The 26,848-nt window shown below is 43.9% G+C and overlaps 1 protein-coding gene and 1 non-coding gene across 3 annotated transcripts in view; one reads left to right on the top strand and one right to left on the bottom strand.

The window, feature by feature from the left end:
• FBXO16 (F-box protein 16) overlaps window positions 1–26,848 on the bottom strand; it is a 77,961-nt gene that overhangs the window by 17,996 nt on the left and 33,117 nt on the right. The window contains exons 6-8 of one of the 2 annotated variants that reach the window (XM_061132914.1): window positions 23,130–23,362; window positions 21,328–21,430; window positions 8,266–8,748 (exon numbers count right to left, since the gene is read on the bottom strand). In XM_061132914.1, the coding sequence (XP_060988897.1) occupies window positions 8,491–8,748; window positions 21,328–21,430; window positions 23,130–23,362 (594 nt within the window). In that variant the 3' untranslated portion in view covers window positions 8,266–8,490. Of the gene's footprint in view, window positions 1–8,265; window positions 8,749–21,327; window positions 21,431–23,129; window positions 23,363–26,848 lie in introns of those variants that run through there. The other variant, XM_061132915.1, reaches the window with a different exon arrangement.
• Window positions 14,827–14,933, top strand: LOC133049052 (U6 spliceosomal RNA). The gene has a single exon (XR_009691209.1). It is a non-coding gene; the product is annotated as a U6 spliceosomal RNA (small nuclear RNA).

Raw genomic sequence — 26,848 nt, 5'->3', positions numbered from 1 at the left:
ATCATCCATCTCCAGAACTTTTTCATCTTCCCAAAGCGAAATTCTGTATCTATTAAGTGCTTGGTGGGACTTCCCTGGTGGCCCAGCCATAAAGAATCTTCCTTGCAATGCAAGGGATGCAGGTTCAATCCCTGGTTGGGGAACTAAAGTCCCACATGCTGCAGAGCAACTAAGCCCATGCATCGCAACTAGAGTCTGTGCACCAAATCGAAAGATCCCGCGTGGCACCATGCAGATTGCACGTGTTGCAACTAAGACCCGACATAGCCAAATAAACAAATAATTTAAAAGATAGTCTTGGTTTTAAAAATAAAATAAATGCTTGGTACCCCTGGTAACCCCCATTCTACTTTCTGTCTCTATGAATCTGACTACTCTAGGGACCTCCAATAAGTGGAACCACATGCTGTCCTTTGCGATCCACATTCCAGCATGTGTCAGAAGTGCTTTCCTTTTTAAGGCTTGATACTATGCTTTTGTATGTTACGGGCTTCCCTGGTGGCTCAGTGGGAAAGAATCTGCTTGCCCATGCAGGAGACTCAGGTTCAATTGCTGGGTTGGGAAGATCCCCTGGGGAAGGAAATGGCAACCCATTCCAATATCCGTGCCTGGAGAGTCTCATGGACAGAAGAGCCTGGCAGGCTACAGTCCATGGGATAGCAGCATTGGACATGACTGTGCATATGTTGCACTGCATTTTGTTTATCCATTCATCTGGCAGTGGATACTTGGGTTGCTTCCACCTTTTGGTTATTGCAAATAATACTTTATGAATACGGGTGTACAAACAGCTCTTTGAGTTGCCACTTTCAATTCTTTTGGGAATATACCCAGAAGTGAAATTGCTTGGGTCTTATGGTAATTCTATGTTTGATCTTTTTGAGGAACCACCATACTATTTTCCATAGCAGTTGTCCTTTCATCTTCCCCCCAGCAACACAGAAAGTTTCCAATTTCTCCACATCCTTGCCAACACTTGCTATTTTGCATTTTCAATAAGAACCATATTAATGGATATAAAGTGGTTGGCTGGTTTTTTAAATAGATGCTTCTTCCTTAGATTATAAATTCTTCAAAAATTACGTGAATATTAGTTTGATTCAAATGGAATCGAAGACTTGAGCTGAAAAAAGATTTCCCTAAGTGTGGTGGTGTAAATATTCAAAACTCCCCCAAATTAGTTTAAAAACATGTTTCTATCAATGCCTTTCCTGTCTCAGGTTTCAAGACCTGAACTCAGATAAGTGGGGAAGGAGTGCCCTCTTGTGTTCTTTCTCTGCCAGTGCCCGTGAATAAAGAAGGTAGTCAGAAACAACTGTTTCCCTTCAAGGACAACCAACACCAGTCACGTGTCTACTGGGTAAAAGAACCTGTGAAAACATGGACAGAGTGAACCTGGGGTCTTTTAAAGAAATCCCAATCTAGAAGGGGTAGAGAAACAAAATACATGCAGAAATAACAATAGAAGACATATGCAAAATGGATGGATTATCTATGAAGACTCTGCAGGAATTAGGTCAAGATTCACATCAAAATATAAGTGTGGCTGGTTACAAAGGAGCCCGGGCTGGCCCTCGGGTTTCTTTTAAGGCTCCAGTTCTAGAAGGTCCCTGACCTAGGAGGGCAGCCTCCCTGTCCGCACCACTTTCACGGCTGTCAGTTTTCCAGAGTCGCTTCGGAGATTTAGACAAGCTCGCTGTACACACCCATCTTTGGGAGGGAGGCCCTGGAGACTCCTCCTGTGTTCCTTTCTTCCATGTAGTATCCTGCTCATGGCTACCTGTCTCTTGAGTTTCATCTCCTTCCCCCAACCCTCTGGGCTTCCCTGGTAGCTCAGATGGTAAAGAATCTGCCTGCAATGCAAGAGACCCAGGTTTGATCCCTGGGTGGGGAAGATCCTCTGGAGAAGGGAATGGCAACCTGCTCCAGTATTCTTGCCTGGAGAATTCCATGGACAGAGGAGTCTGGTGGGCTTGCAAAGAGTCAGACATGACTTAGCGACTAACACACACCTCCCCACCTCCCTAAACAGGCTGTTGATGGGCACACTGTCTCCATAGCCTTGATGCTCACAAAGATAATTATACGGAAAGTACGGCTTTCAGAGTTCTGCAGGTTTCATCAGCGTGGGGACCAGTTACAGAGGATAAAGATGCTTTCTTACAATCCTTGCTCCATCAGGCAAGCGGCCTTCAACTGGCCTCTTAGGGCCCTGAAGGAGACAGTCTTTACCTTGTCTGCATCCTGCTGGACTGCTGAATAAAGACAGAATCAAGGCATGGCAGTACACCGACCACATATCCAATTGGGTAGAAACTAGGGAGCTCACTGGTGGAAAAAGCCGTTCTTTAGAGTCAGACATAGGTGGGTTTTTAATTTTTTTTAAATATATCTTTTTAAAAAAAATTTACTTATTTAATAATTTTGGGCCACACCCTGTAGCATGTGGGATCTTAGTTTCCTGACCAGGGATAGAGCTCACACCTCCTGCATTGGGAGGTGGAGTCTTTTTTAAGAAATTATTTATTTACTTTGGCTGCACTGGGTTTTCATTGCTTCGTAGGCTTTTCTCTAGTTCTGGTGAGTGGGGGCTACTCGGTAGTTGTGGCGCAAATGCTTCTTACTGTGGAGGATTTTCCTGTTGCGAAGCACAGGCTCTAGGGTGCACGGGCTTCGGTAGTTGTGTTCTGTGGCTTGTGGAATCTTCCCCGACCAAGGATCAAACCCACGTCCTCTGCATTGGCAGGCAGACTCGTAACCACTGGACCACCAGGGAAGTCCTTGCAGCTGGGTTTAAAGCTCAGCTCTGCTGCTCTGTGTCCCTGGCCCCCAGGGCATGTTGCTTTATCCCCATTCAGCAGCTCTGAGATGGGAATAACAGCCCCACCTCCCTCTCTGCTAAGATTCTTGTGAAGTTTAAACAAGACAAAGTACACAGACCTTGAGGAAGTAGCTAGCGCCATAAATGCCCCTCTGCTTCCCCCTCTCACCCCAAACCTCCTCCCCAACCTGAGCATGCCATAAGTCTCCTGGCTGCATGGGCCCGAGACCTCTGGGGCAGTTGCACAATAACTGAGATTTCAGGTCACTAAGAGCTGTCTGGGAAGCAGAAGAAAGGCTGCTTTGTTTTGTATTCTCACGCAGGGTGCAGTGGGGAAGGTATTTCCAAACCTTCTTAATTAATTCCCAAGACTTTTTCCAGTTGCCCAAGCCAGCAACCTGGGAGTCATCCTTGACTGCTCCTTCTCTCTCACGTCCCATACGTGTATTTCTAAGGCCTGTTACTCCTCCTTAAGACATTCCGAACCCTCTGGGTCTCTCCATCTCCCCCTATCGTTTTTCTTTCACCCTCCATCGCTGTTCCCTGGAAAACCACTGTGGCTTCCTGCATGGCCCTCAATATCGTCCCTCTTTCTCATCACCCAGCAGATAGAGCTCTGTCTAAATGCAAGTCTCTGGGGATGACGGGAGAAGTTGGGAGGTTGCAACTGACACATATACATTACCGACGTGCACGCATGCCTGCTAAGCCCCTTCAGTCGTGTCCGACTCTTTGCGACCCCATGAACTGTAGCCCACCAGGCTCGTCTGTCCGTGGGATTCTCCAGGCAAGAATACTGGAGTGGACTATCATGCCCTCCCTTCAGGGGATCTTCCTGAACCAGGGATTGAACCTGTGTCTCTTAGTCTCCTGCACTGGCAGGCGGGTTCTGTACCACCAGCACCACCTGGGAAGCCCCACACTATTGATACTATATATAAACAGATAACTAATGAGAATCTGCTATAGAGCAGAGGGAACTCTACTCAGCGCCCTGTGGTGACCTAGATGGGAAGGGCATTCAAAAAAACACAGCAAGGAGATCCAAACCAGTTAATCCTAAAGGACATCAACCCTGAATATTCATTGGAAGGACTGATGCTGAAGTTCCAATACTTTGGCTACCTGAAAAGCCAAACTCACTGGAAAAGACCCTGACGCCGGGAAAGATTGAAGGCAGGAGGCGAAGGATGAGATGGTTGGATGGCATCACCGACTCAGTGGACATGAGTTTGAGCAAACTCCAGGAGATGATGAAGGACTAGGAAGCCTGGCGTGCTTCAGTCCATGGGGTCGCAAAGAGTCACACACGACTGAACAATAATGTGTACGGCAGAGTGTATAGCAGAAACTAGCACAACATTGTAAAGCAGCTATACTCTGATAAAAATTTAAAAATAAATAAAGTCACATTGCAGATTACAGAAAAAACTAAATACATATTATACTAATTGGCTGTAGAAAAAAAAAAATCTGGTCTCAGCAAGTTGCTCCCCTACTTAAGATCGCTTACTGATTACTAGCTTCCCTAGCAGCTCAGTTGGTAATGAATCCGCCTGCGTGCGATGCAGGAGACCCTGTTTGATTCCTGGGTGGGGAAGTTCCCCTGGAGAAGGGATAGGCTACCCACTCCAGTATTCTTGGGCTTCCCTGGTGGCTCAGGTGGTAAAGAATCCGCCTGCAATGCAGGAGACCTGGGTTCAGTCCCTGGGTTGGGAAGATCCCCTGGAGGAGGGCATGGCAACCCACTCCAGTATTCTTGCCTGGAGAATCCCCATGGACTGTGTAGTCCACGGGGTCCCAAGAGTCAGACACGACTGATCGAGGAAGCACAGCACAACAGCTCTGAGTACAACCAGCTCCAGAAGAAAGCCTTACCTCCCGAGCGTGGCTCAGCTCCTGTTTGGGCTCCTGCCTACTTTCCCAGCTCTTTTCCCATCAACCCTGCTGCAATCCTCCTCCTCCCTGCACCAGCTCTACTGCACCGTTTACACCTCTACGTAGAAGGCTCAGCGACCCCGAGCTTTCCCGGATGTGGGATTTTTAGTGCTAAAACCAGGGCAGCCCCGGGCAAACCAGGATCCTGGTCACCCTAGTTCTGTGTATCATCTTCCTCAATCCTGAATTCTCCCCCTTGTCTGTCCCACCCCGTGTTTACTATCCAACTCTTCATCCTCCGTTTCTGCTTGCACATCACTACTGCAGCCCCCAGGGAGTGGTTTATTCGTCGTATCTAGGCGCTCTGGGGCTTCCCAGGAGGCACTGAACAGAAAGTGAAAGTGTTAGTCGCTCAGTCGTGTCCTGACTCTTTTTCGACCCCACGGACTGTAGCCTGCCAGGCTCCTCTGTCCATGGAATTCCCAGGCAAGAATACTGGAGTGGGTACCCATGTGCTCCTCCAGGAGATCTTCCTGACCTGGGGATAGAACCCAGGTCTCCCCCATTGCAGGTGAAATTTTACCATCTGAGCCACCAGGGGTGCTAGTGGTAAAGAACCTGCTGCCAATTCAGGAGACCCAAGAGACGTGGGTTCGATCCCTGGGTCTGGAAAAGGAAATGGCAACCCACTCCAGTATTCTTGCCTGGAGAATCCCATGGATAGAAGAGCCTGGCGGGCTACAGTTCATGGGGTCTCAAAGAGCCGAACATGACCAAGTGCCTTGGCACAAATGCTCAAGCTCTCCTGGCAGCAAGCACTGTGTTCTAACAGCTGCTCTGTCTCTCTTCAAGTTATAAACTCATTAAAGACTGAGGCAGTTTTTTTCCCTTCTACCTATAATCTCAGAGCCTAGCGGAGATTCTGGCGCACAGTAGGTGTGCAATGAAGTTTTCTTGATTTAATGACTGTCAGTATCAATGTATCAAGTGTCATCTATTTCATATCACTATGTGGGATGTTATGGACTGAATGTTTGGGTCCCCTCCAAAACTCCTATGTTGAAGTCTTAACCCCCAGAGGGGCTGTATTTGGACGTGGGGCCTTTAAGGAAATGCATGAGTGTGTGCTAAGTCGCTCAGTCGTCTCCAACTCTCTGCAACCCCATGGACTGTAGCCTGCCAGGCTCCTCTGTCCATGGGATTTTTCCAGGCAAGAATAATGGAGTGGGTTGCCATTTCTTCTTCCAGGGGATCTTTCTGACCCAGGGATCAAGCCTGCGTCCCAATGCAGGGGGCCTGGGTTTGATCCGTGGTCAGCAAACTAGATCCTACATGCTGAAACTAAAGATGCCACATGCCGCAACTAAGCCCTGGTGTGGTCAAATACATTTTTTTTTAAATTCAAGTAACACTAAATTCAACACTATACTTTAAAAACAGCATGTGCAGATTGAGTCTATTCTTGTTCCAGTCAGTCTATCTATGTAGCTCTCTATCCATCCTTCTATCTGTATTTGTTATAACGGTGTTCACCAACTATGGATACTTGTAGTATTTCTGTGATCATAAAATCAGGATGATTTGAACTTAGGAAAAAAAAAGAAGAGACACCAAGAGATTGCTCTCTCTCTCTTTCCCCCTCCCTCCATCCCCCTCACTTTTCCCCCCTGCAGAGTCACCCAGGAAAGACCACATGAGCACACACTGAAAAGGCAATCCAAAGGGAGCCCTCAGCAGACATCCACCCTGTCACCACCTGGGTCTCAGGCTTCCAGCCTCCAGAGTGGTGAGAAAACAAATTTCTGTTGTCGAAGCCACCAGCTTATGGTATTTTGTTATGGCAGCCCCGGCATGGTAACAGAGGGGACGTACCCAGTTCATATAACCACGCTGTGACCATTGATGGGTGCGGTCACACAGGCACCCTCCTGAGGCAGAGAGCTGCCTTCTATTCCAAAACAGTTCCAGTAATACTTGCCATCCCATTTTAAGAACGTTAAGTGTTCAACATGACAAGATTGACAAACATATTTTTCTATCATTCTGCTTTACTTCTGCAAGCAAGTATCTTAGAATAGTAACTTCTAGGACTGGAAATGGTTACATGAATACGTGGTTCAGTTTCGAATGTGTGACTAATATTTTTTGCAGCTAAGTAGCATTTTCTGTTTTCCAATGACACTTTAAAGCCCATTTATGTTACCTGAGTATGCATAATTAATTCCTCCTCTGGAAATGTCTTTGTTTTCTCCACTGAGCTGGTGATTCTTCATCATCCCACTCAAATCCTACCACTCCCCTTCCACCCCTGGCCACACGTGTCAGCCCATTGCCTGCCTCAAAGCCTGCCATCTACAAGCTGCAGCCCCCAGGCCTCATTGTCCTCAGCTCCTCTTTCTCGGCTCTTGACCGAAGAGGAGCACTATCAGAGTGTGAAGGGAGGAGTGTGAAGGGCGGGGAGAGAGAGGGCTGGGTCTTCTCTCTCCCTCTCTGCCAGACCCTGGTCTCCACCGTGGGTGCCTTCCTCTGTCATACAGCACCCACGCTGGGCGGCCCCTCTCCTATGACCACAGCTCTGGATGGGCTCTAGGAATAGCACGCCCTGTCTCTTTTGTTTCTCCAGGCCCAAGGATGACAGAGGCTTCTGCTGTTAATAGTTCTCAGTGGCTTCTCCATCTCATCTTCTCCTTACCTTGCCCACAATGTGAGTTAAGGGCTGAGTTGTAACCCCTGCCCCCCATTCCTATGTTGAAGTTCTAACCCCCAAGACCTCAGAATGTGACTGTCTTGGGAGAGTGTCTTCAAAAAGGTAATCAAAGTTAAACAGAGTCATACAGGCGGACCCTAATCCAATCTGACTTGTGTCCATATAATAAGAGGCCCAGGTGGTACTAGTGGTAAAGAACCCGCCTGCCAAGGCAGGAGACTTATAAGAGATGTGGGTTCGATCCCTGGGTCCGGAAGATCACCTTGGAGGAGGGCATGGTAACCTACTCCAGTATTCTTGCCTGGAGAATCCCATGAACAGAGAAGCCTGGCGGGCTACAGTCCATGGGGTGGCAGAGGCGGACACAGCTGAGCAACTTAGCATATACACAGGAAGAGAAGATTAGGACATCGACATGCAGAGAAGGAAGACAGTCTGTGGGGACACAGGGGGAAGGCAGCCGTCTGCAAGCCAAGGAGAGAGGCCTCAGAAGAAACCAACCCTGCCCACATCTTAATCTTGGACTTCCAAGCCTCCAGAAAATAAATGTCTGTTGTTTTTAAGCCACTCATCAATGGTGGTGGTGGTTTAGTCACTCAGTCATGTCCAACTCTTTGTTACCCTGTGGGCTGTAGCCCACCAGGCTTCTCTGTCCATGGGATTTTTCAGGCAAGAATACTGGAGTGGGTTGCCATTTCCTTCTCCAGGGCATCTTCCCAACCCAGGGATCAAACCCAAGTCTCCTGCATTGCATGCTGTTTCTTTACCTCTGAGACACCAGGGAAGCCCACTTATCAATGGTACTTTTGTTACAGCAGTCTGAACGGACTAAGACTTTGTTACAGCAAGACCTAGCAAACTATGACACCACAGTCAATCGTCCCAATCCTAAACCGCTTGTGAAGCCTTGGGGATGTGCTCGTTATATCCTTCTCGGACCTGGCCTCACACAGCCAACCTCACCAGGGACACTATCATATGTCCCTTTATCCACTCCATGGTATCTATCATCACATTCCTAAGTTTATACTTGTTCCTGAAATACTGCAGGACTTGCTTTCATAATAAGGTTCCTAAGCCGTTTCTAAGCGAGGATCCAAGTGACATCCACGTCTCTGTGTAGAGCATCTTGTCGCTTTTGGAAAAATCTTTTCACATTTTTTTGCATCAGCTGCTGCTGGAAGGCCTGGGGTGATGACTGAAGTCCAGAGAGCCTCTGGAGATGCTGTGTGAGAGTTTTTGTTGCTGCCTCAGTGGCTGGGAGGCCCAGTGGCTGGTGAGGAAGCCAAGCAAGGTGAGCTGGAACGTGTAGGGAGGCCCTGGGTTCTGCATTTAAGGAGCTCTAGGGAGGAAAAAAGATACCACTAGAGTGAGAGTTGTTAGAACAGCAGAAAAAGCTATCTAATTCAACTTATTTAAGGAATATAAAGGATTTCCCTAGTGGCTCAGTGGTAAAGCGTCCACCTGCCAAGCAGGAGATGTGGATTTAATTCCTGGGTCGGGAAGATCCCCGGGAGAAAGGAATGGCAACCCACTCCAGTATTCTTGCCCAGAGAATTCCATGGACAGAGGAGCCTGGTGGGCTACAGTCCTCAGGGTTGCTAAAGAGTCAGATGCAACCTAGTTACTAAACAACAACAAAGTAGTATAAAACAATTTTATAAAACCGTAGGACTGGATGGGATTTATTGAGATGTCCCAGTTTTACCACCTTCCCCCTCATGCAACCCCTCAAGTATTGAGTTACTCCTAATAAATACATTTCTTTGTCTCCAAAGCACTTTCACAACCGTGTTTCATTTGAGCCTCAAGGAAATTGTGTGAGGTAGATAGGCAGGTATTAACGTCTCCATTTTACAAATAAATGTAACTGAAGAGCAGGTAGTTGAAATGCCAGCGTTCAAGGAGCTACAAAGTGTTAGAGCTGGGTCTGGAGACTCGTGATCCTGAGACCCGGTGGGTATTGATAGAGTCCCCATCGTTTACCCTCCCTGCTAACCTGGGCATGCACACACAAGACTGATGTCACAGGTGGACATTCCATCCAAAACTCACAGTGAGGAAGGATTTCTCTTCAACATCTGGCCGTGAGCAGAAAGGGCAGAGGAAGGGAGAGAGCGAGAGAAAGACATAATACGAGCTGAGTTTACAGGGAGCAGGAGGGGGTACATGCACCCTTATCTCAGCTCCGACTGAGCAGAGCAACACAGGAGATCAAGCAGATGTACAGAGGCTGAGCCCCTGCGAACACTGACCCCCTCCCGACCCCATACTCAGCTGGCAGGTCCAGGAGTCAGATCATCCGTTACCTCCCTCTAATGCTCTGATGGATATATTTGCAACACACAGGGTTTCCATTAATCTGGGGAAAATCCTACTTCAGGCTCTCACTGGCTCAGCCATGACTGCTGTCTCCAGTGGGTCCCTCTTCCTCCACAGAGATGCTCCACACAGGCTGGTCTCGCCTGTACCCTCCACCTGCCTGTCTCTCTCTCTCTCTTTTTTAAATTGGAGGATAATTGCCTTACAATGTTGTGGTGGTCTCTGCCATACATCAATGTTAATCAGTCATAATGATATATATATGTGTGTATGTGTGTGTATATCCCTACCCTCTTGAGCCTCCCTTCCCCCGCATCCCCTCCCTCTAGGTCATCACAGAGCTTCAGGTTGGGCTGCCTGTGCTATATAGCAGCCTCCCACAGGTTATGAGCATACATGGGGCTTCCTTGGTGGTTCAAATGGTAAAGAATCTGCCTGCAATGCAGGAGACTCAGGTTTGATCCCTGGGTTGGGAAGATCTCCTGGAGAAGGGAATGGCAACCCACTCCCGTATTTTTGCCTGGGAAATCCCATAGACATAGGAGCCTGGCGGGCTGCAGTTCATGGGGTCTCAAAGAGTCAGACACACCTGAGTGACTTTGAGAGTGAGTGAGTGTATGTACATCAATGCTACTTTCTCAATTTTTCCTAGCCTCTCCTCCCGCTTCTGTGTCCACAAGTCCATTCCCTACATCTGCATCTCCATTTCTTCTCTGTAAATAAGTTCATCAGTACTGCTTTCCTAGATTCTGTATATATGTGTGGTGTGTGAATGCTAAGTCACTTGGGTTGTGACTTTAGTCATACAGACCCATGGACTGTAGCCTGCCATAATGCATATCAAACATGCGTTAATATACAATATTTGTTTTTCTCTTTCTGACTTACTCACCTGCTCTCTTTACCCTCCTTCTCTACATCTATCCTTGGAGGCCCACCTTCTCCAAGAAGCTTGAGTGTTTCAGCCCTCAGGGATTTTTGTCTCAGCTGCATTCCTGAAGCCATTATCATCCAGATCCCCAAACTTAGCACTGAACATATGCTCTTCAGTATTAGTTCTTTGATGAGACGTCAGCCCCCGGAGAATCGAGCTGGAATCCCACACCCTACTGAATCTACGCTCCTGCCTTTAGTAGATCCATGCATGTTAGCTGTGACTTTTCTGGGAAAGAGTAGGCAAAACTGGGGTTAAACACAGCCAGTCGATGGAATCCAAGAGTAAAGGGGGAACGAGTGGGAATTAACTGTCTTCCTGTGTTGGAAGTTTTCAGGGTTGTTTCAAGATCTGCGTATAGTCAGCATTTTCATGTTGCTCCAAGATTAGCACAAGGTAAGAGAACAAACAGAAGCCTTCCTTTGTGCTATTTTAGGAACAAGGAAAATCAAATAATACCTGCCAAGTGGAGGGAAAGCCTAGCTGTCTGTGATACAAGAATAGGCTCGTAACACCTCGGCTCTAACAGCTTCAGATGGAATCCTATTACAGTGCAAAGTATATTTATCAGTGTACTTGAGGAACCCTTTCTCCCAAGTCCCCCCAGGGGCAGATCCACGGGCCCAGGCAGGCTCCTCTCACGCTCTCCTTTTCCACCCTGGCAGGTCCCAGGGACTCCCCTGCCCCACCACCTCTCCTCTTGGTAACTGTCACCACCTACCCAAATTGTCAAGTTTCTCATCCCTTCCTGAGGGGCTCTGGAAGCTGGTCTCTTTCTGCCCACCTGTTGGACTGCACCTCAAAGCCCTACAAAGCCTGCATTTGCCCAGCTTCAAGACTGAGGAAAGCCCGGGGTGGGCAACAGAGGGGCTTCCCCGGGGACTCAGCGGTGACGAATCCACTAGCAATGCAGGAGACACAGATGAGGGTTTGATCCCTGGGCCAGAAAGATCCCCTGGAGAAGGGAATGGCAACCCACTCCAGTATTCTTCACCGGAGAATCCCATGAACAGAGGAGCCTGCCGGGCTACACCCCATAAGGTTGCAAAGAGTCAGACATGACTGAAGTGACTTAGCATGCACACATGCATCAAGCAACAGAGACATCAGTGGTTTGACAGGTGGGGAGCTTATGTGTCTGAAGCAAAGTCCTAGAGCGACACCCCCACCAGGGCAGCAGACACCTTCAGGTCACGGCAGCAGTCTTTGTACCTGATGGAAGGGGAGATTGCCAGTTACAGGGGAGTTGATGTCAGATGGGCTCATCGATTACCAGGGAAACCAACAGAAGGGCACGCCCCTCACCGCCCCTTTGATAAGAACAATCACTAGCTGGGGCCCAAGGCAAGTATGTAGGAAGGCCAGAGTCAGTCTAAGTGAAGCAGGCCCTGGTCGGGCAGGGGACGGACAGAGAGCAAGAGAACAGCCATCTTGAGTGGGCTGGTCAGCCACCAACCTTCCTGGTTGTCCCTGAAAACAAGTTTGTAGACCCTCTTCATTGTAAGACTTTAATGCCCATCATGACAAGAGGAAAGACAAAATCTAAGGAAGAAAGACAAAATATGGGGAACTATATGCGTGTGTGTGTGTGTCCAGTAGCTAAGTTGTGTCCGATTCTTTGCAACCCTGTGGATTGTAGCCTGCCAGGCTCCTCTGTCCATGGAACTTTCCAGGCAAGAATACTGGAGTGGGTTGTCATTTCCTCCTCCAGGGGAGCGTCCCGATCCAGGGATCAAACCTGTATCTCCTGCCTGCATCTCCTGTATTGGTAGGTGGATTCTTTACCACTTGAGCCACCTGGGAAGCCTGAGGAAATATATAAAGGGTACAAATCTGACAGTCTTGAGTTTGATCCAGAGCATCTGATGATCTGGTTGAAATAACTGGAAATTTTTTTTATGTAAACATTGGGTGTTGTAAGCAGATAGGGGAGGGGGTCCCTGGAGAAAGAGAATCAGGCATGACATCTTTGACATAAGAGAATCCATTTTGGTCCAGGACATTTTGTGATCTAAGCCTGGCCACAATGCTTGCCCTTAAACAGGTCTCAGTGATTAATGATCTTAAGGGAAGAAAGGACTGCAGGAAAGAAGGGAAAGCAGTCAAGAAACAATGGGTCTAGGGCTCCCCTGGTGGTCCAGTGGCTAAGATTCTGAGCTCCCAATGCAAAGGGGCTGGGGTTCCATTCCTGGTCAGGGAACTAGATCCAGCATGCCACAACTAAGAGTTTGCACACCCCAACTAAAGATCCTACATGCTGTACGATGTGGCCATTAAAAAAAAAAGTGGTCCACATTAAAAAACATATACCTTAAAATTTTTTTTAAATAGAGAAATAGAGGTGAGCAAGAAATAATCAACACAGCAACAGGCCTGTTTTTGTTCTTCATTTGTCTTGAGCTCTGGGGTAAAACTGTCAGTTGTGGGGGAAAGGCTAAGCGGAAAATTCTAGCCAGGGTTTTGAAATTTAAGCCCAAGATTATGTGATGGCACCATTCAGCCTCCCAAGTACGTGACATAAAGTCGGGATGTGCCGCCAAATGTGCACAAGACATAGAATTCCTATGGTTGTTTGTTAGTAGGGACTATGAATTTACATTTCAAAGCATCCATGTCTGAGAAAATTGACTTCTAATGTAGTTTTCTGTAAAAAGCCAAACTATTTAACACAAAGGGTTATACACGAGCACATACATATAGACTACATATGCACACATATACAGTTTTTAAAGATTTTTTTGATGTGGACCATTTTTAAAGTTGTTTATTGAATTTGTTACAATATTGCTTCTGTTTCTTGTTTTGGTTTTTGAGCAGTGAGGCATGTGGGATCTTGGTCCCCTCATCAGGGATTGAACCTGTAGCCCCTGCATTGGAAGGCATAGTCTTAACGACAGCACCACCAGGGAAGTCTCTTTTGTTTAACTCTTAAGTAAAAATAAGAAGCCATTTGGCCCCAGTCTAAATGTTCAGGGAAAGAGAAGCAAGTAGAATTACTCCTGTTGGAAATGCCAAGTTAATTTATTATGTGTAGCATGATCAAACAAGAGGCCACAAGACAGAACAAGCAGACTATGCTTTTTCAGAGGCAAAGGAGAAATGCAAAGATGCTAAGTTGTGGTCCTTCCTGAGAATTAATTTTGCCCCCAGGATTCTTAGCAATTAGGCCTTTTCATCTTGGAGGTATCAGAGGCAGAGGAGGGCGCACAGCACCAAATCCATGGCACAGAGTTCAACACACAGTATTCTACCTGGGGGCGTGGAATCAAAAACCCAGCACTGAGAAGGAGTCATGCACAGACACAAGATTTATGGAGGCCGTGCAGGGAAAGAAAATACATGGGTTCCATGTCATACCGCTCTGGATGCAACCATTTTTCACATAGCAGAAACTGCGAGACAGAAGACAGTGGAGAAAGACAAAGAAAAGTGGGGAGGGGCTTTCCCTGGTGGTCCAGTGGTTAAGAATCTGCCTTCCAATGCAGGGGACGAGGGTTTGATCCCTGGTGGGGGAACTAAGATCCCACAAGCCACAGGGCAATTAAGTTTGCAAGTCACAACTACTGAGTCCGCAAGCCACGTCTAGAGAGAAGCCCGCGCCCCGCAATGAAAGATCCCACATGCTGCAATTAAGACCCACCACAGCCAAAAATAATCAATTAAAAAAAAAAAGAAAAGAAAAGAAAAGTGGGGAAAGTAAAGGTAAAATCAAGAAAGAGAAGGTTGGAGCCTCCTCCTGGCCGACCCCTCGTCAGCAACTCAGCAGCCACTCAGCGTCAGCACTGTCTTAGCATCCCTGCTGTCCCCATGGTGATCTGATGTGATTCTGATGGATGTGACTAGCTCATGAATGCTTCCTGGAGCTGGGCACTGTTGTTGCTAACTCCATTTTCCAGATGAGAAAACAGTGCTTCCAAGATTGTTGACAACTTGTCCCAAATCACTGAGTTGCTAAAATTGGGGGATCAGGCATTGAACCTAGGTTGTTTCAGGCCCAAACATATGCTCTTGGTCAGCAAAGTGAAAAATAAGATGGTGTTTGATGGAGGAGAACGTGAACATGTATTGACTACTTAATGTATATACCTGGCATGTAATCCTCACAACAGTCCTGCAAGGGAGGTATCATTATTCCCATTTTATAGATGAAGAAATTGAGGCTCAGTGCTCACTTTGACAGCACATATACTTAAATTGGAATGGTACAAAGAAGATTAGCATGGCCCCTGCTCAAGGATGACATGCAAATTGGTGAAGCATTTCATATTTTTATGGCAGAAACCATCACAACATTGTAAAGTGATTTTCCTCCAATTAAAAAATAAAGTTAAAAAAGTATGAATAAAAAAAGGAAATTTTTTTTTTAATTGAGGCTCAGAGAGGTTAAGTAACTTATCTAAAGTTGCACTGCTTAGTAAAAAATCCCCGCTCTGGGGCACTTTACCCCCTCTCAGTGTCTATGCTGAGAGTTTCGTGCTCTCTCTGAAATAAATCCTGTTTGCTTGCTACCATGGGGAAAAAAAAAAAAAGGCCCGGTCTCTCAGACTGCAAAGCCCATATTCCTTTTTAAAAATATATATATTGTTGTTTTGCTAAATTTTATTTATTTATTTGGCTGCTTCAGGTCTACACTGTGGCATGTGGAATCTAGTTTCCTGACCAGGGATCAAACTCAGGCCCCCGGCATTGGGAGTACAGTGTTTTAGCCACTGGACCACCAGGTAAGTCCCCCATATTCTTTCTTATTCTTTCTTCCAAATGGAATTCTCAGGAATTTCACTGATTGAACTAAGTAATTAAAAATCTCTCCTGTAGATATTTTTAGTTCTGCACATTCACACCAAACACCCAGTGTATTTGTCAGAATTTGAAAGAAGTCTATTAAAGACAGCTTGCAAGAAAACCACTGTATAAACTATGTTTTATAAATTCTTCTGTTTTAATTAATTAGGTTTTCTAAAGTTCAAAGAAAAAAAAAGGAGACAGAAACCAGTTTTTAATGATTTAGAATTAGGATTCATGAATACACTGGATTTTTTTTGGCATTAGGGGAGAGCAGAGAGTAAATGTGGTGGGAAACTGAGGGTCCAGAGATTCAGACTTTAGCCTGGAAGAGACATTAAAGAGGTATTTCAGGGACTTCCCTGGTGGTCCAGTGGCTAAGACTCCGTGCTCCCAGTGCAATGGGTGTGGGTTCCATCCTGGTCAGGGAACTAGATCCCACATGCCACAAGGAAGATTGAAGATCCTACGTGCTGCAACTAAGACCCGGTACAGTGAAATAAATACTTAATAAATAAGATAAATATTTAAAAGAAACCTCAATTATTAAGAAAAAAAAAAAAAGATGCAATTCTAACTTATTTTAGAAATAGCTGGAGTGTCTGCTAGTCAACGGTAGAGCTAAGGCTAGAACTAGAGGTTTCCCAATTCTTAAACCATTGTTTTTTCTTAGACGTGAACCATGAATCACTTTAGAGAATACTCCTTTCTCCTCCTCTCTTAATCCAGATAGGGGAAAAAAAAAAGTGAGAAAGCTTAAAGACTATTAAAAAACAATCAGGACATTAAGAATCAAGTTATCCTGGAAGGAGGTCAAGACGGTAACCACAGAGGCTGGAGTTAAGGCGAGGAGCTCCAGGCAAGATAAGGTCTTATCTAAAGCAATTAGAGTAAGCAGGCAATTAGCAGCTTTGTTACTTGTATTTAGCTGAACAATGCAAACAGAAAGCTTTTTGAAATCTTTGGCTAAATCAAAACCTGGAAAGTGAGGACTTCAAACCTTCAAGGAAAAAAAGCTGAGCATGAGACAAAAAGGTATTTGTTTTTATACTTAATTTGGTAGGAAAAAGGAAAAACAAAAAACAGACAAAAAACAAGATGTCAGCTCAGCTGGGTCCCAATTCCAGTCCTGGGAAGCCCAAAGCCCACCCCTCTTGGTTTTATTTTTAAGGATAGCATTTTTTTTTCCCCTCCTTGGCCAAGCTCAGTGTGTGGGATCTTAGTTCCCTTACCAAGGATCAAACCTTCCCCCCTTGGAAGCGTGAAGTCTTAACCACCGGACTGCCAGGGAAGTCCCGCCCTCCCCACCTTTGTTTTTGTAAACAGTCCTGAAGGGCTTTCTTGGTTTCTAGACTACTGAGATCTTGCTTCCATGTATAAATTGAGTACAATTTCCTAAAGAGATAGAAGGCAGGCTTTACGTCCCAGTAATAGGGAACAAATTTGATTGGGAATGGCTGGGTTGCCATCTAACACTGAGGTGTCATTTTCCCCTGCCCGGGCTCAGCTTCTCTCCGTCCAGCTGACTTTTCTTTCCTGGTCTTATTTCTTTCCTTTCTGCCCTCTGCCCCCCTTCCCTCAACTTGCAGGAGCAGAAACAAGAAACTTTTCCTCTAATCTCCAGCCTGGCAGGTTTTCCCTCCCCTGGCGTCCAGGTGCCTGTAGCATTTGCCCCTCAGTGGCTTTCCCCCAAGGAGACAGCTCCCTCCTTCCTCTTCCCAAAAAGGAATCGTGGGGACAGCTGTTAAGATTTTTAAAAATTATTTTTTTCACGTCTTTACTCAAGATGGGAAAATCTCTGAGGTTTAAGATGCCACCTGGCTGTCTTGTGGTTCTCGTATTTTTTCATGACTTTGTTCTGTCTGGAACTTTATTATAATAACTAATGATGGGACTCCCTTAATGGTCCAGTGGTTAAGATTCTGAGCGTCTAATGCAAGGGGTCACAGGTTCAATCCCTGGTCAGGGAATTAAGATCCTACATGCCACATGGTGTGGCCAAAAAGCAAAACAAACAAACAACCACCACAACAAAAAACTAATGGTAATGAACATACCTTGATGTTTATATAATTTTAATAATCACCTTCAAAATGATAAAGCATTGGTGATCGAATAGACAGAGATTTGCTCAGTCGTATCCAACTCTTTGGGACCCCACAGGCTATAGCCTGCCAGGCTCCTCTGTCCATAGGATTTTCCCAGGCAAGAATATTGGAGTGGGTTGTCATTTCTTCTCGCAGGGGAATCTTCCCAACCCAGGGATCAAACCTGTATCTCCACTATTGGCAGGTGGATTCTTTACCACTGAGTCACATGGGAAGCCTAGCTCCTATCAGTGATTCACACCAAAAGGTGGTTTAATGAAGCAGCTATGATGAGGCAGTGCTGGAATTAAAAGGGGAATCAGGTACCCTTGAAACTCAAACCTAATAATAGTAGAAAACATCACCAACTCACAGCAATATACACAGATTTGAAACTGTTTCCTTGAGAATGTTTCTGTTTAGGGGGAGAACTCTAATATTTGAAGGCTCTCAGTAATGACAGGCAAACAGTGAAGATGCCTCAGTGACCTGATAGCCATGCCCTCGAGAGATAGTCGAGAGAGGGCTCCCCAACCTCCGGGATCTAATATCTGATGATCTGAGGTGGAGCTGATGTAATAATAATAGAAATAAAGTGCACAATAAATGTAGTGCATTTGAATCATCCTGAAACCATTCCCCCTTCCCCAATTCATGGAAAAAATTCTCTTTCATGAAACTGGTCCCTGGTGCCAAAAAGTTTGAGGATATTCAAAGGAATATTCTTTGCACTTTACACCCGTGCTGTTTTTCTTCTAACCCCTCCACTTCACGAAGCTTTAGCTTCTCCTAGTATCACACGCCCCTTTTCCACTTTGAGGGAGAGGGAGCCCGCCACTGTTCAGGCCTTAGGTCCTCCCTGGGCGTTGGTGATCTATCCTTCTCATCCTGGCTTTGTAAGCTGTTTCCCTAAGTTTTTCCTGCTCACCTGTTTCTCTAGTTCCTCCTGAATCTTCCTAGGTAAACCTGTCTAAATGATGCAAGAACTTTCTATCTAATGAATATGTGATTTTCTCCACTTTAATCACACCTGAGCTGTGTCCACCGCACTCTCTCCACAGTTGCACTTGTCGTTTCTGTTTTGTTTTCAGCTTTTTATTTGACACTGGAATATAGCCGATTAACAATGTTGTGATGGCCTCAGGTGGACAGCAAAGGGACTCAGACACACGTACACATGTATCCATTCTCCTCCAAATCCCTCTCCCATCCAGGCTGCCACATGACATTAAGCAGAGTTCCCTGTGCTGTACAGTAGGTCCTTCATTATCCATTCTATTGTTAGATTTTATTTACTCCTTACTTTCTTTATGTCCCCTAAATGAATTTCCTCAAGACCCAGTTCCTCTCCTCTCAGGCCCCATAGTTAGTATTTCATTTTCACAATCACCTTGCCTCATGGAGGAGGTTGCTCCTTTCCTCCAAGGGAGGGATGTGGTGGACGGTGGGGCAACTGGCACAGTGTAGGGAGGGCCTTAGCCACCTGCAGCCTGTGGCCTGAATAGCCGCAAGGCTTCCCCATTGGCACAGTGGCAAAGACTCTGCCTGCCCATGCAGGAGATGCAGTAGACTCAGGTTCGATCCCTGGGACTGAAAGATCTCCTGGAGCAGGAAATGGCAACCCACCCCAGTATTCTTGTCTGGGAAATCCCATGGAAAGGAGGAGCCTGGCAGGCTACAGTCCATGGGGTCGCAAAGAGTCAGACAAGACTAAGCATGCACGCACATCACAGACGCCAATGTAGAGTCAAACATCGCAGCTCACTTTTGGAGGGTTTAATTATGCCTCAACGCTCCTTATCATAATTAAGCAGAAATAGTGATTCTAATTAGCATATTTACAGAAACCACACAAGTATGCTTCCCTGGTGGCTCAGATGGTAAAGAACCCACCTGCAATGCAGGAGACCTAGGTTCAATCCTTGGGTCGGGAAGATCCCCTGGAGGAGGAAATGGGAACCCACTCCAATATTCTTGCCTGGAGAATTCCATGGACATAGAAGCCTGGCGGGCTACAGTCCACAGGGTCGCAAAGAGTCAGACGTGACTGATCAAATAACACACACAAGTAGATCCATATAATCGCCCACTTCACCTACTCATAGCTTAACTGTGTTCCATCCTTGTTTACTTTGCCCTGGTTCCCCTTTCAGCTTAAATGAGCACAACTTTTGAAGTCTTTAATTTATGACTATTTTAACTTAAGCAAGCCCTGCTAGAGGGTGACAGATGGTGAATGTCAAAAACCCAAAGGGAGGGTTTCTGTTTAGCCTTTGATTTTTGTTTTGTTTTTTAAGCCAGAGAAATGTCTGATTGTGCTCATAGTTTGTAAGCATACGTCACCAACTTTTATCTTCCTGCAAATTCCCTGTTCTCCCCCAGATTTCTCTTCTACTTCTGGCTGAGGAGGGGCCGGCAACTAGGCAGCCGCATGCCTGAGTGGCTCGGGTGATAAACCTCATAGTTATTTTTCCCAATTAATGGTTTTCACTGACAATTTTACTGCTCTATTTTAAGCTTCCTCATTCCCTTGGGCCTCCATACATATGTCTGTGATAAGTCTCATCCCGTCCAACCAGATTGTCTCCTCAGAATATAGACTAACTTATTTCAAAAAGCTCATCTCTCTCTCTCTCTCTTTTTGGAACATAACACTTGAAAATGCATTGAAACAGAAAGTAATTAAGCTTTAAAGGAGAGCTATAAAAGTGATTTATTCATGAGTACACACTTACCGTTCTCCCAACTGACATCCATTTTATATTAATTTTCCTTTAGTGTGTATCTGCAGCCTTTTTCTAAATCTTTACTACTAATGGAAACTTTTAATTCCACCCTTATTCCCTTCTACTTGGCTCCAAAGACTCTCATATGTGCTGAAAGGGATCCACTGGGGGTACAGAACCACAATTTGGGAAATTCTGCTCTGAAATAATAATGCTCCCTAGTCACAAGCACTGACTTTTATTAGGTTGTCAGTTAGCTATTTTTTAATTAGGGGAAGAAACGTTCTTAATTCATTTTGTTTTTCTGAAGTTATTTAGAATGCACTTTTATCATCATGTTCCACTGGTGACAGAACAGCTATGGAACGTGTATTGGGCTGGCCAAAAAGTTTGGGTTTTTCCATAAGATGTTAAGGAAAAACCAGAATGAAGTTTTTGGCCAACTCAATATCTTTTTCTTGGGCTTCCCAGGTGGTGCCAGTGGTAAAGAATTCTTCTGCCAATGCAGGAGATGCAAGAGAAGGTGGGCTCGATCCCTGGGTCAGGAAGATCCCCGGGAATAGAAAAAGGCAATCCATTCCAGTATTCTTGCTTGGAAAATTCTGTGGACAGAGGAGCCTGGTGGGCTACAGTCCCCAGGACTGCAGAAAGTTGGACACAACTGACCAACTCAGCACAGCACAATACCTTTTTCTTAGGTCAGTGGATCTTATGTTCTACAGATAAATAATTTCTACAGAGAAATTTCTATAGGTTCCCCTCTTTGACCCCAAAGGACTCACAGAAGAAAAAAGAAACAATGATAATAATACTTCCTTTATATTGTATAGTTTTCAAAGCAGGTTCACACACATCAAACCATCCAAGCTTTTAAAAAGACTGAGGCTCAGAGAGCTTAAATAAAGGATATCTTCAAGGTCACACAGCTAGCCAGTCAGTGTCAGAGACCAGAATTTAAACCGTTACTTGTTGATTCCCCCCCAGAAAAATCAATCTCAAGAAGAGGATTATAGAGATCCAGCATTTTTCATTAACATTATGGGGAGAAATGTTTTGTAAGCAATACTTACCAGCGACTGTGCTTTTCTTAGTTTAGATCTGTCCTGTGATTTATTTTTCTTATCACGAGACTGTCGGTTGAAAGCCAGAGTCATTTCATGTCTTTTCCTTCTTCTGTTAATTGGAGAGCATTGGGGAAATTATAAATATCATTTTAAAGCTTTGGTGGTTGGCATAGCTGTTTGTCTATTTGATTTTGTTGTTCCTGCGGTTTAAAAGATTATCTTAACTCAGCTGGAAACAAGTCAAGTGTCCATCAATAGAGAAGGGGTTGAATAAACTCTGACACATCCACACAATGGAAAAGTGTGGGCTGTAAAAAGGAGGCCAGGGTATTTCTTTATATACCTGTGGAGTGAGCTCCAGGATATATTGTTAAAGGAAGAAAGAAAGCGGGATAAAGTGGTACGTACTGTGTGACACCATTTCTTTCAGAAAGAGGTGCATGTATGTGTTTATATTTTTTTATCTGCCTCACTTCCCCTCCTTTATGATTTTTTAAATGTAAGGACTTTTTAAAAAATAGTTACCTATCTGTAGGATTCCCCTGTGATCCAATTAGGAACATGGAACAGTATTGGAGACTTCTCCAGATACACTTTGTTTTGTATATTTGACTTTGGACCCATGAAATAAAAGAAATTCCAAAAATCTAAAAACAGCTGGTGGTGTTACCCCACAGAAAGGAATAACTTCATGGGACTTTAACACAGTCAATTGTCTGAATAGCCTTAGTAGAACATATCCTAAGGACAAAAACACAGGCAAAGACATCTTAAGCTGTTTTCAATAATCTTGTTTGTATTAACATTAATATTTGTTTTTTTAAAATGCTTGCATATAATAGGATAAAGTATGGATCCACATTATTTTTATTATGAGTATATACCCTCAGGCTAAAGGCAAAATGAACCAGAAACTAACATTGAATTCTAGTTAGCAAATTTGTTTTGACAATGATATGAGTTAGCAATTCAGAAATTACTTCCAGAATTTGTTAAGTAAATACATTCTCTGTGTGTATACTTCATATATTTTTTATACAAAATTATGCTGTACTGTGCTTAGTCACTCAGTTGTGCCCAACTCTTTTTGTAGCCTGCCAGACTCCTCTGTCCATGGGGATTCTCCAGGCAAGAATACTGGAGTGGGTTACCATGCCCTCCTCCAGGGGATCTTCTCAACCCAGGGATGGAACCCAGGTCTCCTACATTGCAGGTGGGTTCTGAGCCACCAGGAAACCCCATACAAAATTCTGTATGTATATATATAATCAAATATATATATATCTCAATGTCACAGAAGGGAGGCGCAAAGACAGAAAAGACTATAATGAATCCTATGGTGCTAGATTGGAATCTGAGGTATTAAAATATTAAAAGAAGCTGTAAGGAAAACATTACAGCTACAAAATGCAAACAAATCCTAAAGAAAAGGTCAAATCTAGCAATAAAGGTTCATTTACTTTCAATCACTTTTTGCTTCTTGGGGCATCGCTGGTGGCTCAGCAGTAAAGAATCCACCTGCAATGCAGGAGATGCAGTTTTGATCCCCGGGTTGAGAAGATCCGCTGGAGAAGAGAATGGCTACCCACTCCAGTATTCTTGCCTGGAGAATCCCCATGGACAGAGGAGCCTGGTGGGCTACAGTCCATGGGTTTCCACAGAGTCTGATATGACTCAGTGACTAAACCACTATCACCAGTGAAAAGCATTTGTATTTCACAGTAGCTTCTGTTTTCATCTTTTCGTAGACCAAAGTCCCAGTAAATTGTTTCTAAAAGGAAAGAAGTGGAGAAGGGCACAGTTCTTACCCTTGCCAGCTGTGTTCAATGGGGTCACAGTTGTCCAGGTAATTGAAGCGAATGATATCAGTTGGATGCTTGTCAGAAGACCTCCAGGGTGGGAGTTCTTTCTCCCCTGGGTGGTTCTTCTTTCTCAAAGAGGAAGAGGATCGGAAAGCGGATGAAGGAGACAGCTTTCCCCCTGGAGAACTGCTTCTAATGGGCTGAACATCCGCGATCACAAACCCATCTTTTGGAGGTGTCTAGAAGGAGAAAATTATTTCTGTTCTCAAAACACTATAATAATAACAAAAGTAAAACAAAGAACATGGATTTCCCTGGTGGTCGAGTGATTAAGAACCTGCCTGCCAACGCAGGGGACACTGGTTCAATCCTTGGTCCAGGAAGATTCCACATGCCCGTGGTGCCACAACCACTGAGCCAGCGCTCTAGAGTCTGTGCTCTGCCACAAGGGAAGCCATCGCTCAGAGTCCTGAGCATGGAAGGTAGAGAATAGCCCCTGCTCTCTGCAACTAGAGAATGCCCAAGGGCAGTAACGAAGACCCTTTGCAACCAAAAATGAATAAATAAATGAATTCTTTAAAAAAAATCATCATTATCATCATCACCAAGATGGCAGTGATAATGGTGTCAATGATTACAGCAGCCACCAACCCAGAGGTACTTGTATGTGTCAGGCACTGTCTCAGCAAGTATTCCTGCATTATTATTATTTTTTGAGGGGGGTTATACAGTGAGGCATGCTAGATCTTAATTCTCCCTACCAGGGATCAAACCTGCACCCCTTACATTGAAAGCATGGAGTCTTAACCATTGGACCACCAGGAAAGTTCCGTTCCTCCATTACTTTATTTAACCTTCATGATAACTTCAAAAGGTAATCGTAACTACTTCCATTTTACAGAAGAGAAAACTGAAGGTAGGGTAAACTGATTAATTTTTCCACTACTACTATTAAGACACAAGTAGTAAGACACAGGGTCAGAATTTGAATCCAGGATTGTCCAGCTTCAAGCCCACACAATGAACTTCTCTATCCTATATTGCCACCTCACCTACCGTATCATTATACAGTTATTCCACAACTGCAGTTTATTTGTTCATAAAAATATACATTCTTAAAAACAGTACCCTGTCCTACCTATCTAAAACAGAGACAATTTCCATTATGTACGGGTAAACTATAGATTTCATCAATTATCAAAACTTCAGCCATTTCCAAAGAATTGGGAAATGAAAGTCTATTTTTTTTTTTGAAAGTTTATTTTTTAATTGCCCAAAATGAAAGTCTATTTTTTTGTGTGTATAAAATTCATAAGGGTTTTTATGTGGTTGTAGCCTAAGGGAAGAGGTACTGCTATGTTGAGAAGCCATTAAAGGCTTAATTTTTATTCTTTAAGAGATTATGGAAGCTTTGCTCAGTAAATTGGTTTGCTTAAATTGTTTGTGAAAATTTAAAAATTCCCCAAGTTCCTCCAAGCAGAATCAGTTAGTTTCTTATCCTTGTTTCAGCTGCTCTTTGTACATATTTCTATTACAGGATAGATAGTACTTCGCATTTAATGTGGTAACTGTCTGTGTCCTGGGCCATAGACTAGGCTCCCAGAAAGTGGGGTTAAGATGACTGTACTCTTAGCACCTGGCACATAACAGTATTTAATAAATATTTACTGATTTAGTGAGTGAGTGTAAGTAGCAGAGTAAGAAGACATTTTACTTTGTATAATTGATGGCTCCTTACTAGATTAGTATTTGATGTTTTGTGCGAATCCTGGAGGAGGGCATGGCAACCCACTCCAGTATTCTTGCCTGGAGAACCCCCATGGACAGAGGAGCCTGGTGGGCTACAGTCCATGGGGTTGAAAAGAGTTGGATATGACTGAGCACAGGACAGTGTGGATCTCACTTAAAATGGACATTCAAGGAATTCCCTGGTGGTCCAGTGGTTAGGACTCTACGCTTTCACTACCAAGAGCAGGAGTTCAATCCCTGGTCAGGGAACTAAGATCCCAAGTCACACTCGATGGCCAAAAAACAAAATAAATAAAATAAGATGGACATTCGTTTCATTTTTCTGAGTTTACACTGAATGAAATCTATTTTTGCTGGAAGAGGTCTCGTTTAACACCACTGGTAATAAAGAATACATGATAATAAAAAAGCAGTTTCAGGGGAGAAAATTTAGGCATGAATGCTAGTAACTATATACATAAACAAACATCATTAATTTTGAAAAGTACAAAATATTGACCCCTTAACAAAATGGATAATGAAAACTGATGACTTTTCTGTTAAGTAAACAAAAAATTTGTTCCCTTTACTCAAAGCCTTTTGAGACTTTTTAAAATCACAAATGTTGAAAAAATTTTAAATGCTTTTGTATGCATATATTGAAATGACCATATATCTTTTCTCTTTTATTCTGTGAATTACATGGACTGATTTTTTAATATTATGCCAACCTTACTCTCCTTGGATATATCCCACTTGGTCATCATGTATTATTCTTTTTTTTATATATTACTGGGTTTAATTTGCCAGTTTTTTCTTTAGTAGAAAAACTGAAATTTACTATAACAAAGTACTCCCTAAAGAAATTAAATACTAAGCAACAATGTGTCAATTTTCTTGTATCAGAACTATTCATTATTTTAAAATATGTGTGTGTTAGTTGCTCAGTCATGTCCGACTCTATGATCCTATGGACCGTAGCCCACCAGGCTCCTCCGACCATGGAGATTCTCCAGGCAAGAATACTAGAGTGGGTTGCCCTTCTCTTCTCCAGGGGATCTTCCCGACCCAGGGCACAAACCTGCATCTGCTGCATTGCAGGTGGATTCCTTACCATCTGAGCCACCAGGGAAATGCATAAATAGTTTCTGGAAAAAGAGTTATTGTTGAAGACCAAGTTTTAAAATTAGTATTACATACAATACTCAAAATCTTTTTTCATTCTACAACCTGGTTAATCACTTTTCTGTCCTCTGCCCCAGAATAACCCAAGCTTCAGCTATTGAAGCCTTTCCCTGCCTATGAGTGACTTCGAATGAGAGTTAAGGAAAGCCTTGTGATAAAAGGAGTCATAGCTATTGTAATTTTAAAAATAACTCTTCCACCACTGCATTAAAAATTTTTCTTTTTAAAAGAAATTCTCATGAAGAACAGCTATCATTGAAATCAGAAAGGCTGCTTTTATTATTTTAATCATAACAGTATTAATTATGCAGTTTATTACTATATTAAATGTAGAGGGTTTCTACTTCAAGTAAACACAATAAAATGAAACGTAAATGAGCATGTTAAGAACCAACTATTCGTATTTCAAAAGGATTCTTCAATTCAAAAAGGACTCACTGCAGCTTTCCTATATTAAAAAATCCCTGTGGTTTTAAAAATAATTTAAAAATTTTAATTTACACATAATTTTCAGGAACTCTTCTATTATACAAAACGATGTACAACTCTGCATGTATATAGGTCAGGCCATAAAGAAAAAGCTCATAAAAATTTCCCATAAGTTATCTAATTAACTGTGACTATAAGAACGAACATAAACATTGGTTATAATTCATAGAAAACCACTAGAAAAATTTATGCTCATATTATTTACTGTTTACGATTCTATGTAGGGACTTTACATTGCTAGTTTCTAAAGTAAAAAGAATTTTAATATGCCTATTATGCCCTTTCCTAATTACTAATTTATTGCAAAACTTTTCTTTATAAAT

Source organism: Dama dama, chromosome 29 (assembly GCF_033118175.1).
Source record: "Dama dama isolate Ldn47 chromosome 29, ASM3311817v1, whole genome shotgun sequence".
Classification (NCBI taxonomy): domain Eukaryota; kingdom Metazoa; phylum Chordata; class Mammalia; order Artiodactyla; family Cervidae; genus Dama; species Dama dama.
The sequence above is the reverse complement of the archived record's forward strand: the minus strand, read 5'-3'. Positions and strand labels throughout refer to the sequence as shown.